The 15,745-nt window shown below is 35.6% G+C and overlaps 2 protein-coding genes across 2 annotated transcripts; one reads left to right on the top strand and one right to left on the bottom strand.

Moving 5' to 3' along the window:
- Nucleotides 1-201: 201 nt before the first annotated feature.
- LOC136772331 (uncharacterized) lies at nt 202-7,265 on the bottom strand. Its single transcript, XM_066725237.1, has 8 exons — nt 6,599-7,265; nt 5,020-5,312; nt 3,913-4,123; nt 3,647-3,825; nt 2,624-2,818; nt 1,469-1,726; nt 752-1,420; nt 202-626 (listed from the first exon to the last, which is right to left on the bottom strand). Exons 1-8 carry the CDS (start codon nt 6,663-6,665, stop codon nt 375-377), a joined length of 2,124 nt encoding a protein of 707 aa, XP_066581334.1. The 5' UTR covers nt 6,666-7,265; the 3' UTR covers nt 202-374.
- On the top strand, nt 2,637-15,156 carry LOC136772333 (solute carrier family 25 member 3-like). Its single transcript, XM_066725238.1, has 4 exons — nt 2,637-2,732; nt 13,238-13,516; nt 13,774-13,952; nt 14,036-15,156. Exons 2-4 carry the CDS (start codon nt 13,409-13,411, stop codon nt 14,346-14,348), a joined length of 600 nt encoding a protein of 199 aa, XP_066581335.1. The 5' UTR covers nt 2,637-2,732; nt 13,238-13,408; the 3' UTR covers nt 14,349-15,156.
- Nucleotides 15,157-15,745: the final 589 nt, after the last annotated feature.

Here is a 15,745-nt window from a genome sequence, read left to right as displayed (position 1 = left end):
GAATAACTACTCATATGAGCATATGTCAATATAATGTGTATAAACGAAAAAGAGGATCGATTTTTCAGCAATATCTCCATTAGTATGTATTCTAGAAGAAAAATGTATAGAACCTTTATTATGTAGAATTTAATTCTGCAGAGAAAAGGTTATATGCATCTTTTCATAGAATCGAATATTTAATGAGTTATCAGCGAAAAACTGTAAAATTCTTCAAAAATTATATTTGATCGCAATGAGGCACGTGTTTCCATCATTTGTCAGGCCACAGGTTTCAACCACTGTAGTTTCTCATCAAATACTAGTGGTTTTTGGGGATCCGTCAAAAATTTTTTTTTTAACGACCACCCTAATGTATATATATTATATTGTCACTATTTCCGATGAATATGAAATTTCTTGCTGAAACGATTCCAAGGTTTCTTCTCAGGGGAAGAATTGGACTTTGATGCAGTTTCATCTTCTCTTTTGGCAAGCTGGTCCTTCGTAGTGAATTGTCCTAGAATTGCAACATCATCGTATACACCTTCTTGCGAATGAACAGGTTGGGCATCGTTTCTTGGACTTTGATAATGTTCGACATCCATTATAATACTATTAGACTTGTCCTCATGTCGATAAGGATTCTGCAATTGTGCAGAAGAAAAATTATGAGATTTGAAAAGATTTGTAATGTGTGTAAATTAATAGATAATAGAGAGAGAGAGAGAGAGAGAGAGAGAGAGACGATGAAAGTAAATGGAAGAGATACCTCCTGTCCTGACAATTCTCTATTGTTAAATTGATTTTCTTTAATGGCATCGACGTCATCATAAGTTTCTACGTCGCGTGGATTATTATTAATATTATTAGAGGGGGAATTATGTATTGGTCTAGGTGCCGGAGGAGAATTGTAAAAAGATTCTCGCGTCGAGTCTTCTAATGCCTGCTTATTAAATCCTTTGCAATTATCATCGTAAAAAGGCAATTGCCCTAATGGTAATACAGGCTTCTTGCTCGAGCTCTTTTTCTCCGATTTACGTAAGAAATCTCTCTTGCTATAAACTTTATTCAAAAATCTCTTTCTGTCGTTTGACTTTTGCTTCAATTCAGGTTTTGTCGGAGCATTCGGTTTTACGTTCATAGTGTCATCGTAAGAGGCTAATTCTTGGTCTTGCTGCTGCTTCAATTTATCAATCTCGTTAATCGTGTTATTACATACGTAACTTGCTACATCATCATAAAAATCTTCGATATCGTCGGACGCATCCTTATATATAGTACTAGAGCTGGTCTCATAAACTACAATTTCCTTCACTTCCTTCAGTTTGCCTTTCTTCTTCTTGGTCTTGGCCGTTCCAGCCAGATTCTGATAGCGATTCGCATCCATCGATTCATCTTTGATCTTGTGATAAATATTGTCTTCCTCCTCCTCCTCCTCCTCCTCCTCCTCCTCCTCCCCCTCCCCCTCCATCGAAGCATCGCACACACAGCCTCTCTCTACCAAAAATTCTTCCACCGGCAGAGAAGGCAATCTTCTTGGAATTCTCGCTGGTAACGGTGGAGGGCTTTCCGACGATATATCTTCCTTTGAGAGAGAATCTGTCTCTGCAGACTTTAACACTTCTATCTGCACATCCTCATTATTTTCTCTCTCTCCCTTAATTTCCTCTCCTTTCATCCTGTTTCTCAATTTCTTCGGAGTTGGAGAGATCCCTTTCAGTACTACCGGACTTGGTGTAATTTCCTGTAAAATACATTTACAGTATAGACGCGTCGACCAGTTGAAATTATTTATATATATATATATATATATATATATGCATGCATGTATACGCATATACTCATTGGAGTTCAGTGCGGTATACTATAGAGACCGTGCACACCAACACAATGATAGCGAAGTATCAATGTATAGCTGTATACGTATAAATAAATTACACTGAAAAACTGCGAAAATTGACCGATAGTTTGTGCTGATAGTATGCATATACACCAATATACATTCTTATCTCACTGTCATTGTGTTGGTGTACACGGTCTCTATAATAACAATCTCTTTGACCAAATCGACTCCTATAACTCTCGTGCAGACGCGACAATTAATTTAAACATTAAATCGGACTCTTCGCGTAAGCAGCAGGCTTGCCAAAACATCTTTTTCTAAGAGAACATTTACTTTTTCTAAAAAAAATTCCCATTTTCTGCAAAACTCTACGACTGATGATTCTTTCTAAAAAAAAATTATTCTTATATCGTTATTTTTAACTAAATGTGTTTATGTTAATCATTTTCCTTTTGCAAGTCAGTCTCTTTCTGGCAACCCTCCGGAGCAAGTTCCACGGCTCACCTCTTCCCTGAGACAAAATTTAAGCCGTTTACTGCAACTACAACTACAGCTAATTTAGGAGGATAATTAGAAAAAGCAAAAAACAGACAAATTATTATATGTAATTAAATAGTATTTGGATAAAAGTGAGCAAGAGTTAGAAGAATGCAGGTAGTCTAAGACATTTTATTTAACAAGGACGATAGAATGCTACATAGCAAGCACTTGTAGTGTCACAAAGGTTCCTAAAATGTTTCAGGGTCCGATTTCTTAATATCTTAATTGACACACTATGCATTCTATTTTTATAGGTACCTTTGACGATACATTAGCACCATCCGTACATTCCTTTTCATCTATCCTGGGCGGGGTGGAGCCTCTACGACTTTCTCTTTCTTCAGCAACAACAGCATTGCTGGCACTGGTAATGTACTCTGTTTTAGTGTCCTGGTGAACATCCTGTATGTGCTTTATCCATTCTTCCATGTCTTTTGATGTTTTTGCAACTAGCTATAAATCATATACATATATAGATATGTCTATAGCATGCACATATGTTATCAAAAGCTTCTCAAAATAATGGTTAGTTGTTGCAATAAGCGAGGTTTATTAAGACGTACCTAATACGGACCACAGCTATAACAAACTCTTTGGAATAAAGTTAATAAACGTATGAAAGAGGAATTTATAGAGTGAGGAATTTTTGACACGCTCGAAGCATGGAGGCATTATTCATCTTAGGTATACACATGACGTAAGAAAACTTTCATCTTCGTAACCATACACACACACACTATATATATATATATATATATATATATATATATGAGAAATGTTAATTCTTTTATGGAATCTCTGAGGAACCCTCGTTTTATTTGCCTTCAACGATATTTCATGCAAATATTCGTGTCTCTCAAACTTATCTATATTGACATGAATGATTTTTCGCATTCTATAGCTCCGGGGTGTGTCAAGTGCCTGCACAAGCTCTCTTTCGATATGTTTTCGCTTTAAAAGACTACTGCTCTTGTATAAAGTAACATACGATGAGTGATAAAACACTACAGTGCCTGTAATTACGTCCTTTGATTCCATGCATCTTGACATCTCAATAATATTCTTTTATTAGAGTTTAATATGTTGTTAAAATATAGTCATATAATTACCGATCACAGTGTTTTAACCTCAGTTTAATTCACAGTAGTAAACCAATTTGAAAAACAAATATATATATATATATATACATACCGCGAGTACCTCGCGTTACATCGTTTCTCGTGTATACAAAGTAAAGATGAGCTGACGAAAGTTTTGCAAAAATTTTCCAATGAAAGTTACCTGATATGTCTTGTTACCAGGACAATAGATTTCGAATGCCGATTCTCTCTCGCTCTTTCGGGAATCACGATTTAAAATGCTCGAAGCTGCTCTCGCTGAGTATCCTTTGATCGATAAGACCAAAAACGGCTTTGTGTCGCGTTCGTTTCCATAGATCAACAAATAGGATCCCACCAATGCTGTAAAATTGTAAGTTTTTACCTAATCTTATAATATTATATTAGTTTGACTTTGGTCTTTAAATAAAAAAATCCTTGAACGCGTACCAAGCCAGGAGCTACGGTACTGCTCAAATACGAACAATTTCTTGCCCTCTTTACGATATACGGGTCCACATTTACGACTAGAGATTTTGGCATCAGCGACTGAAAAATTCTTGTAGACCCTTAAAAGTGCCGTATCTTCAGTTTCTTTGATAGATCCTTTCAAAATGCTTAATGCTCTCTCTTTGCTTCTGCTACTCTCCTCCGTTAAACTCTGGAAAGTTTCATCGGACATACTTTGTAATATTTTTCATTTTAGATTATGCACTCGCGCGCGGTAATACTATACATATATATATATATATATATATATATATATATATAATACGTGCTAGAGCATATCAAGTAGATGGAATTGAATAATGACTAATTCAATGTACACCCCTTCACCCCCCCCCCCTCTCTCTTCTATTAATTTTTCTTCATATCGCGTGAATACACACACACATATATTATATATAAATAGGTGAATAAAAAGTGTAGATACACCTAAAATTTTTAAGAGAAGACCTTCGAATAACTTTGAAAATCAATGTTTTACTCAAACTCAAAAGTCACCACTATCAATAAAATGTGATTTTAAGACTACCACTTTGATATCAACGACTGTGCTACTTTCTATAACTACTGCAGTACAATGTAAAAAATGTATCTGTAAAATTATACATACATAGTATAGAAGAGGGTATACACACTCCTTTTTTAACGTAAGAAGCTCCAAAGAAATAAGGAAAAGTAAATGTACATGCACGTACAAGTACAATAGAAAACTAATAATACAATTAATTTCGTATATTTAATATGATAAAAATTCGACAAATTCCATGACTCAGCGGATCGTGTTAAAAATTTTTTTTTAAACTATTATTTAAATCTTGTTTCTATCATCATCCATTAAGTAAAATTTACTCTATAATTTCACTTATAATTTTACACACCCTATTACAGTGTAGAGAACACCTAGTTAAAACCAAATTATTTCCTTCTTTCTTATGTTTGAATGCTTCTGTTGTTAACTATTTCTAATGTTAATATTGAGCGTGCAATAAGGCTAATTTGATCATTGGAGAAAATAATGATTAACCATGCAAACGTACAAATTGAACATACATTTTTATCGACGTTGCAAGTTTCGTAGTAATCCTGATGAATTGATTTTTTTGTGTTTTCCCTCTCTGCCCCAACATAAACCTCAGAATCTCTTTTACTGCGAAGCAGTAGCGATCTCGGCACGCTAACGTTCATATCTAGGTAAAGTTCCGGAGAAGGTGACACGCACACTGGTGCTATCATTTTTACAGTTGAAAGAGCATTTTTCGAGCGGGTCAATAATTTTGTTCTAGCGTTTTCTAGATCTATCGGTAAATCTACGTCCTTAAGATCATTCAGGAAGCTCGCTACATCTGAACAAAAAACAATTTAAATTAATTAAAATTTAACATTTAATCGAGTTGCGTGAAGCTGGAAGACTATTTTAAGAAAACTCGTTTTTTTCTTCAAGAGTTCCGAGTTTGTCTACAATATTTCTAGAGCTCCCCTGACGAAATGCAAGAGTTGAGTTCTATTGATTTACCTGAGAAAATGAAAATTAAAAAACTGGCCTTCCATCTTCACGAAAAGGTTCAAGTTCAAAAAAAAGTAATGGTCCAGCTATACTTCTTGATGAGTAATGAGATATTTCGAAGTTTTTCATAGTTATCTACTTACTAGTTCGCAAGAGAGGTATTCCAATTTTAGGACTTCCTGCATTGATTGTTTGAACAATAAAAACTTGGGAAAATGGGCTTCTGGGCGAAAGCCAGTAGTTCTGGTGGTTAAACTATGACCAACCCCAGAACTATCAAAATAATGCGAATTCCATATTTTACATTAAATATTGTCCTAGAGCATATTTGCAAAGTTAACATTTTACATACGATAAATGTTCAAATGAGCAAAAGCTGAATGTTTACATTCTGTGTGTACGGCCCCGTGTGATGATCAAGATTAAGTTTAGCGAACGTCCACAGGCAGTTTATATATCACTATTAATAAATTGTGACACACAGCAATGCCGTAAACAATACAATTTTTGGTACACCAAGTAACCAAACATCTATACTATCTCTGTTATAAATGATTTAAAGCAGAAAAACGAACCACTAGGAGAAAACTTGGAAATAAATGAAGCTGTTGATACATGTTAACAATTTTTCAAGTTTTACGCTCTCTTATTCCTATATATATAAGCAATACCACATTAAGACATTTCGTTGAGCGCGTTTGTACTATACAATCTAGTATATATGTTTATTTTAATATACGCGAGTATCCATGCATATATATAAAGGTACATGTATATGTGTATACAATGATATTGATTCTTAATTCGAAACTCCGTGCTAATTGTTTGGGAAGTGTTGTAAAAAACAAAGTAAGGTAATCAACAAGTCTAGTCGTGTGTGTCTAATAATTTAATCTGCAATGTAATGTCAAATGGCTTGTTGTAACATGCTGGAACGCCAAGTTTGACAAATATATATATATATATATATATATATATATGCACTTACTGTGGGAGGTGTGTGATATCAAATGATATTTTGAAGTTTGCGAGAAACACATAATTCAATATTGGAATGGGAGAAAAAAAAGTTAGTAGGATGGATGGCTCAGTGAAAAAAAGTGATATTAAATAAAGATTGTTTACCACGCAATATGCTCGTAAGATCAGGATCCTCACCCATCTTGTTCACTCTTGTTTCTTGTATGGTCATATAGGACTTGTTGGAAATCTAATCCGTTTGGAAATATTTCGTTTACGTCGCTGACTTTACAGGAAAGGTACACGCTTTCCTAAAAAACTCTTCACGCGCTTGGCTCAATATTTCCCAGAATGTTGTTTCGCTGTAAAGTCGAATAATAAGGGAATAAGAGATCTCTGTTCTGTAGTTTCAATATACATGATAATGCCACTATAATAAAATGTTACAGGATGTAGGAGGCTATACGGAATGGAGATAAATTTCTTGTCCCCGATAGTCTCCCCCTCTCCTTACATTGCATAGGGGAAAAAGTCTTGTTCAATTTAGAACTACATTTAATCAGAAAAAAGAGGAACAGAAAATATGAAGTTGTCTAATCAGCTTAACAGTAGAGATGAGACTGAGTCAGGTTACGATATGAGTTGCTTATCTGTAGTTCGGATCGGTCGTTCGCAATACGTGCATGGAGTTGGAGATAATACGATTAAAAGAGTAAAATTAAGTGATTAAAATGAAATTATTGTCCGTTATTGTTTCTCAGACACATTCTTAAAGCACTTTAGTCGATGACGTAGGCAAGATCAGTCACTTCCCTCGCATTGAATTTTATTAGCTCCCGGCAATTGACCGCACGTCTTCAGTTTACTACTCATCCCTTTCATCGTCTCGCCCCCTCCCCCCCCCCCCCCCCCCCATCACATGAACTAAAGATTTATAGCGAACCGCGTTAAATGTACCAAAAATGTACTATATTCTATACATATTAAATTCTTACTCTTAATTGTATAATTTTCATTAAATATTTAATCTCTATATCGCAGATTTTGATTTTATATAATTTTAATCTTATATTATTTAATTAAATTTGGTGTCCCTTCCCCCTAGGCCGAAAGGAACGAATGTTATCTGCTGCGACACTCATCGCTATGAAAAATATAGACGCGAGGCGGTAATTAATGCGATAGGTGACATGAAAAACTGGAGCGTGTATACAATGCGAATGAACGCGGGAAAGAGGTGCTTGAATAAAATATATACAACTAGGTGTGTCAAAGCAACGATGCTTTTAATTTTAACCACATATTCTTGAGCATAAGCCAAGTCGAAAAGCCATTTACCATTAATACCGTCAAAGCATCAATGCTGAGATAGATCAATTTGAAACCGATAAATTGGGGCTTTGATTCAACGGAAAAGTTACTTTACTCTCTCACTTTTTGTTGACAGTTCCCTTTCGAAAAACAAAAGAGAAGTTCGTACTTCTTCACCGTTCCGTATTGCCACGCACGCACGCGCACACAACTACGCCTATTATTAATATTACTTCTTAATGTCTCACATTCCTGATCTTAGTGTTAAGCTGTTTAAACACGCTCAAAGCTGAACTGGTTGCTGAATTTGGAATTCTGATTGCTAATTGATTATAAAAATGCAGATAAGCAATCAGGAATCGCCATTTTAAATGCAAAAAGGCTCCAGTTTTAAGATTATTCAGACCGAAAGTGTTCATTACGCAGCTTACTCAGCAATCGCACCTGATTGGCGCAGCCCAAATCTCCAACCAATCAGATTCGATTGTCCCATTTTCGGATGACGATGTTGCTTATCACCAGTGATCGACAGTCCAGTTTTCAAATCTCCACGTGGTTGATTGTCAGTGAATCGCGCGCGTCGGGTTTTCTCTCGTCGTAATCGCTGACAATCGATTAATTATATATATTCGCGATTAAAAATGATTAAATACATTATTTTAATCACGCACGTGCAATTTCATTATTGTAATCATTTAAGTAGGCATTATAGCTTTCGGTATTAGGCAGGCTTTCTCTTTAGATTCTTCATTGCGTTATATTATAATTTGCGTGCGTGTCTCATAATTGCGTTATCATATTTTGCGTGCGTGTGTATTTTTTTGTCAAATTTAGCTTTCCGATATACATAGGTTTTTTTTAGCTTTTCGTACTATATAGGTAGGCGTTATAGCTTGCAGTGTATGATAAGAAGGCTTTCTTTTTCAGGTTCTTATTTTCAAATTTTGTTATCCTTCCCCTCCCTTCCCGGGGGTAAGAGCAAACATGCTCAGGAACGAGTCACGCGCAATGACTTTTGTTCGTTTTTGATTTTTTCTTTTTAAATGTACAAATTATATTTCTATATTAAAGATAAATTAAAATTAGAATAAACCAAAAATGAACAAACATATATAGCCTCTGCTCTGTTCAAGACCATTGCAATATATCCTTCGCGAGGTGCCTCTGATTTTACAAAGAGCAATGGATCTAGAGGAGAGAAGGTATACCTCGAAAAATTTACCTTCCTAGAAAAATATTAATATCTTTGTAAATCCTTAATAGGAAATTTCAATTTATAAGAATAGTTTGATCCTGAAGAATTGCAATATGCTGATAGTCAATAATTGGCATAGTTGCGTGCATATGCGTGTGTGCGTGCACGCAATACGGAACGGTGGAGAAGTACGAGCTTCTTTTGTTTTTCGAGAGGGACTGTCAACGAAAGTGAGAGTAATTTTTCCATTGAATCAAAGCCCTGATTTATCGGTTTAAAATTTATTTATTTCAGCAATGATGCTTTTACGGTATTAATGATATATGACTTTTCGACTTGGTTTATGCTCAAGAATATATGGTTAAAATTAAAAGTATCATTACTGAGATACACCCTGTATATATATATATATATATATATATATATATATACAGGGTGAGGCACTTAAGCCGCCCCGGAATATGGATGCAGAAAGGCGCGTATCTCTTCACCTATAAAAGATATTCAATTTTTGCATACAACCTTTCTGAAAGCAAATAACAAGAGGCTTCGAAAATGTCCTATGGAAAAATTGAATATCTGTTATAGTTAAAGAGATACACCTCTTTCGGCATTCGTATTCTGGGGCGGCTTAAGTGCCTCACCCTGTATATGAATAAGACCTATTAATTAACGATGGTTAGAAGTATCCAAAGTTATTAGTTATTATTAAACAAGCTTGGCACTTTTCTTTTTTTTTTTCTTTTCGTTTACCTGGGGTAGAGAAGAATGCAGTAATGACTAATGTGTCATTGGGTTTCTCCATGTAGCGAGGCTTTCAATATTAATGAAAAGTACGTTGCACACGGAGAAAACCTGATGGAAGGTGTGCTCTAACGATGTTTTCCTACCAATTACGTCACCTTGACATTTTTCACAGAGTTGTCTCTCCCACTGAGTGGCACATACACACAGACCCTTACAGTCGTCCGTGCGCGAATAAACGTTCGATGCTCGATCACTCCACGAATAGACAGAATGTCGAAATTTAATACTTTATGCAGAACAAAGGATAAAGATTTTTTTTTCGAAACTCAAACCCATTAAGCATTTCTTCGAACAATGTCCAAATTTCTTTGGTCGAATGTTTAGATTCTGACTCGAAAGAAAGGAAGAAACACTCGAGATGAGAGTGAAGATTGGCGAAGGCCAGTTTTAGACACAATTGGGTGGCGATAAATCGTTTGAGAGCTTTTTCGAGTGATTTAACGACGAAACATTCGGTGTTTAAAGTCATTCATGTACATAGAACCGACTACTCGATCGAATTGACATGACGGAACGATGTCAACGTTGCGAGTGAGTGAGTGAGAGAGCGAGCGAGCGGCCGGCGGATTCACTTGACTTGACACGGACGACGCGGTGCTCCGTGCTGTTGCCTTGGCGCTGATGTCACTGCAGTGCCTTGTATATGTGCTGGTGGCTGGTGCCTGCTTGATGGCACATGCTTGCCCCCTGACGCTGCTAGACTAGCAGCTAGCTAGGCGGCTGGCTGGGCTGCTAGCCGCGACTCGCGAGAGTGTCGCGCGACTCCCGCAGAGTCCTCGCATAGATAGACGGACGCAGAGGCATGCATGCATGGGTCGTCGCATATATGCCTGCCTCGTATACATACTTGGCACTCGTGTCTCAATCCCCCCCTCTCGCCGTTCCTAAATTTTTCTTTCACGGACTGGAAACCGCCTGCAGCCTGATATACGAGGCTGACTCACACCGACTCGCGCCGCGCTCGTCTCACGCAACGCCGAACGCGTGCTTAGACTCATTGATCGAACCTACCACCATTCATATATATTTGTTATACATATTATATGATAATTTTAGAAATTTTGTGCTGTGCCCTTGACGCAAATATATAGTTGGCACAATTTATCTTCGTTTATTCTCTATAGAAGCAACGAACAACGGTTTATTATAATATGTACGCAGGCTCAGCAGCAGTTGAGCTTGCTGAAAACGATTGTCTTCCAATTCAATCATCATGTTTCATTCTGTCAATAACATTCTTCACTCGTAAGCTCGCTACAATACTACATTGAATTCATTGAAATACTTTTTAACGAGTAGAAGGATAATGCAGGCAGAATTCCTACATTTTCATCGCGCGTGAAAACAATATACTTTAGATATTTGTATACTATGCGCATTGCTTGATTTGCATGTATATTAGCGTCTTAAAGAGTTTTCGATATTTATCGAAAGAGATGTTTACTCCGACTCCCGATAGTCCCGAATCCGGTGTCAAATTCATTTGGTGAAAAATAAGGTGGAAAAGCATGCGCTTTAATCATCACAGCACAAGGTTAGTTTTACCGGATATGCCTGACTAAGCAAAAAATTAGGCGTTTGAGAAAAATCGTTTGGTACAAGTCAAGAGGATAAACTACATGGCGGATGATAAGAGAAATGTTCCAGAAGAGGAGCAGAGAGTGAAATTCGGTTCGAAAGAATTTTTCTTGCTGTGCGGTGCGGGTGGGATGCTCTCCTGTGGGCTTACGCACCTTTTAATCACCCCTTTGGATCTGATGAAATGTCGAATACAGGCAGGCCAGCATTATTATTCTTATTGCTATAAACAGACTGTCTAATTGTACTATATTGTCATTTCCGCGAGCCCGCGCACACGCGCGCTCACGTTCGAGAGGTCTAAACTTTAAATTAGCCGTCTCTCTCTCTCTCTCTCTCTCTCTCTCTCTCTCTCTCTCTCTCTCTACCGTAACTCGAAAAATCCCTGTCTTTGTTAAAGCTTGTATCAGTGACGTCATCGACCAACTTATTGAATTATACAATTTACACTCGGCACACAATTTTTACGAAAATTAAGTACTTCAATTTTTATCAAGTTTCCCTAAGAAACTGCTTTCTTTATGTTTATGAAGTATTTCAATTAAAGAACCGAGGCTATATGTATAATTCACATGCCAGAGATAAGGAATTTCCATGGATTTTTCAAATGGAGCTCTATTATTTTTTATTGACCAATCTCAAGAACTTTCCAAAACATACATAAATATACTGTTTGACGCAAGCGGCTACGACTTACGAGACAAACGTTTGTACATTAATCGAAATTAGGTGCGTAGCACGGGATGGAGTAATGTAACAATATACATATACGAGATCTCTCTTTACATCCACTCGATGCATAGCTACACCGGTCTTAAAGAAAAAAAAAATTCAAATTCAGTGGAATTTCTGAATAAATCCCCATATTTCCACCTCCAATCGCGCGTTGTACCCCTATATACTCTTCAATTTTTATACCAACTGTATGGTTAACTAAATTTATGTCTCATTTTAGAAAACTAATTCTTAATTGTTCCTTCTGTATCGTTGTGTCATACTATACATACAGTAGAAGCGTAGGGTTTAATTTGTAATGTCTATCACACGACCTTGAAATAATAATCAGGTTTAACAATAATTGTTATAATAATATCATGGTCCTGTTTATATGCAATTTAATTTTCATTTCATAAGATTTATGCTAAACCTATTGAATTTTAATATATACTATATATATACATATATTAGAGATGCGGTGTAATATTAGAGGTCGCAATTCATCAAAATTTTGCGTGAAAATGTTTACCTTGAAGTTAATTAATTATATAATATGTTTACAAAATTAATTCAGGTGTATGCTCGCTTCATTTTTAGTGAAAAGTTGATAATATTGACGCTTGAAGCTACACACACAATGGACCCCTTAGGTCATATGAAACATTTTCATCATATAGATTCTTCGAACCACTTTGAATGAAAAACAATATATATTAAATATAAATTTGTTCTCCCCCCCCCCCCCTCTCTCTCTCTCTCCCTATCTCTATCTCTATCTCGTATCACTTTTCAATTATTTGATCATAAATGGTTTAGGCTCTAGCGATGCGTGCTTCGAGAGAGAGAGAGAGTAATTGCGAAGAGGCGCGAAAACGACCGATGTTTTTATCTATCTTTCTTGTTCGCTTTTACCCCATTAAAACAGTGTGTGTATTCTAGGCTAAAATAAACAATAAAATAACAATAATTATGGGTGGAGATAGAAAAAAGTGTTTTTGGACTTTTTTCGCTGAGAGTGATCTATAAAGAACTTATCATCAAAATATTTCATATATATATAACCTTGCATTTCACCGTGTGCTCAGGATCCACACACACACACACACACACACACACACGCACGCAACAATCATTGGAGAACGCTATTAAATTGTCTTTTTGGTGTAATATTAATTATTTCACTATATTTATTACAGGCGAATCCACTAAAGTATCGAAACTTGGGGGAATCTTTTAAAGCCACTCTTGCCGAGGAAGGTATTTTTGGTTTTAGTAGAGGATGGCTCCCCACCATTTTAGGCTATTCAGCCCAAGGAATCTTTAAATTTGGCCTCTATGAATGGTTCAAAATTTATTTCGGTGAAATAATGACGGCACACAACCCAAACGAACGTCAAGAATTCGTATACGCAATTAGTTCCTCTTCCGCTGAGTTTTTCGCCGATTTTGCACTGGCACCGTTTGAAGTTTGCAAGGTAATTCCTTTTTTCTTTAAATAAATAGAAATAAATTGGCCAAAAAATGATTTTCAAGATATCAGTCGAGTCTTTCCTTACCTATATATTATCAAGTTATTTGAAAATTTGTTCCATCATTAATATTTCTTAATTTATGAGTTGTTTTTTATTCTAGTTAAAAGGAAAAAAGGATGTAAAATTTCTAAAAGGGGGGACAAGTGGAAATAAAGTTTTGTCTATAATTAAAGTTTAATAATATGATGTACAATTGTTAGGTGAGGATGCAAACATCTGCAGAGTCAAGTAGGTCCTTCGTCCAGACTGTTCGGACAATAATAAATGAAGAAGGACTTAAGAGTTTGTACAAAAATCTCATTCCACTTTGGTTAAGACAAGTTCCGTACACCATGACAAAATTTACCACATTTGAGACGACTTTAGAATCCATTTACAAGTATGAAAAATGGAAATTGAAAATTTAACATTCATACGTGTATGATTATTTCTCTAATGGATTTCAATGCATAATTTGTCCAGATTCGTATTGTTGAAGCCACGAGAAGATTGTTCCGAAGGGCAACAGTTGGCAGCTACGTTTGCGGCTGGTTATATAGCTGGAATTATTTGTGCTGCTGTTTCTCATCCTGCAGACTCTGTGATAAGCAAATTAGGTCAAGCAAAGAGCTTGTCTATCGTAGAAACAACTAGGAAATTAGGCTGGTATGGAATATGGAGAGGCCTGGGATCCAGGACCCTTATGATTGGCACACTCACTGGACTCCAGTGGCTCGCCTACGACAGTTTCAAAACACTCTTCAATGTTCCTAGGTCGAAAGCTCCGGGGAAATAATGAAATAAACCCACCTTCACAGAACTATATTATCACGATAATAGTATATATAAGTATATAGCTATAGTCTATTTACCTCAATTCCAACTTGCAGATTTCGGATGTAAAAATTCATTTGTCACCCTGAATATCAGAAATGTCAATTGTTTGCAATATACATGCAATTTTGAATCCGAATGAAAACAAGGAATTTCAACAAATACATTTTATGCAAAAAAATGAGAGACGAATGAAGTTTTATATGCATATTCTGTGATTCGAATTAAAGAAAATATTCTGTACATTTTCTTCAATGTGTGTGCAATTTATAATTCATTTTCTATTATCGCATTATCCACGTATGAGCGATACACTATATCGACAAATACAAAGCAATAAACTTATTAATATATATATATAGATTAAGGAATAATATTAACGTTTGCGGTGTGTTTGCCGCGATGGATTCTTATCTTTCATCGCGATATTTATAGGAATTTCTTATTCTACATCCAGTCCCCCCCCCCCCCCCCATACACACATACAAACACACACGCATGATTTCCTTCCACCAGAGTCTAGATTTAACATATATATTTTTTAGCATATTAAATGGTTTGCTTTATAGTATTATTGAAATAAACAAAAATCGACTTTTATATTTGCCGACTTGTTTCATTAGCGAGTGTGCAGAAGTAATTTATTTTCAAAGTGTATTTTGGACCTGTAACTCTCTTTTCCAATAATATAGTCAAACATATACAATTTATACCGTGGAATAAATTTTTAATGTTGAAATAAGGTGCTTTTATTGAACACTGATATTTATAGATATAACAAAAGAGTCCCTGTAAAATACTTAATCAATTGAAAAAGCTAATTAGCTGTAAAAAAACTCTATATATGCATGGAAGATGTGTTTTTACACAAGTCTACAATAGATGCTGATTTGATTAAAAAGATGTCAAGCTGTATGCCAGTTGTGGCCATTTTTACGTTACTATAATGAATCTTATAATTTTATAAGTTTCTCCATTAGAGGTTTTTTCCGATCAATTATCGATACAAAAAAGATACGCCGCGTTTCTGTGTTATGATTTTGATTGACTGATAATGTTATATTTGAAATTTCAGGAGATAAAAATGCAATGGAATGTCCTATTTGTGGTGAATTATCATATAGATACAACACGATCATAGCCATTTATGATAAGCGGATGCGCGTGGCCACTATTTTGAAAGCTTCAGTAATTTAATAACAATAATAATGTCAGTAATAATACAGAATGCAATGAGAAACGTTTCTTATTTTTTTTTTAATCTCTGAACTATAAGCGTAGTAGAACATATTTATGATTTATGGACTGATTATATACATATATGTATAGTGAAAATTAAAGGAGCGAAATATTATCGAC

This window comes from Prorops nasuta, unplaced genomic scaffold (genome assembly GCF_024137725.1).
Source record: "Prorops nasuta isolate Cenicafe-Biocafe unplaced genomic scaffold, Cenicafe_Pnas_1.2 PNAS00004, whole genome shotgun sequence".
NCBI lineage: Eukaryota > Metazoa > Arthropoda > Insecta > Hymenoptera > Bethylidae > Prorops > Prorops nasuta.
The sequence above is the reverse complement of the archived record's forward strand: the minus strand, read 5'-3'. Positions and strand labels throughout refer to the sequence as shown.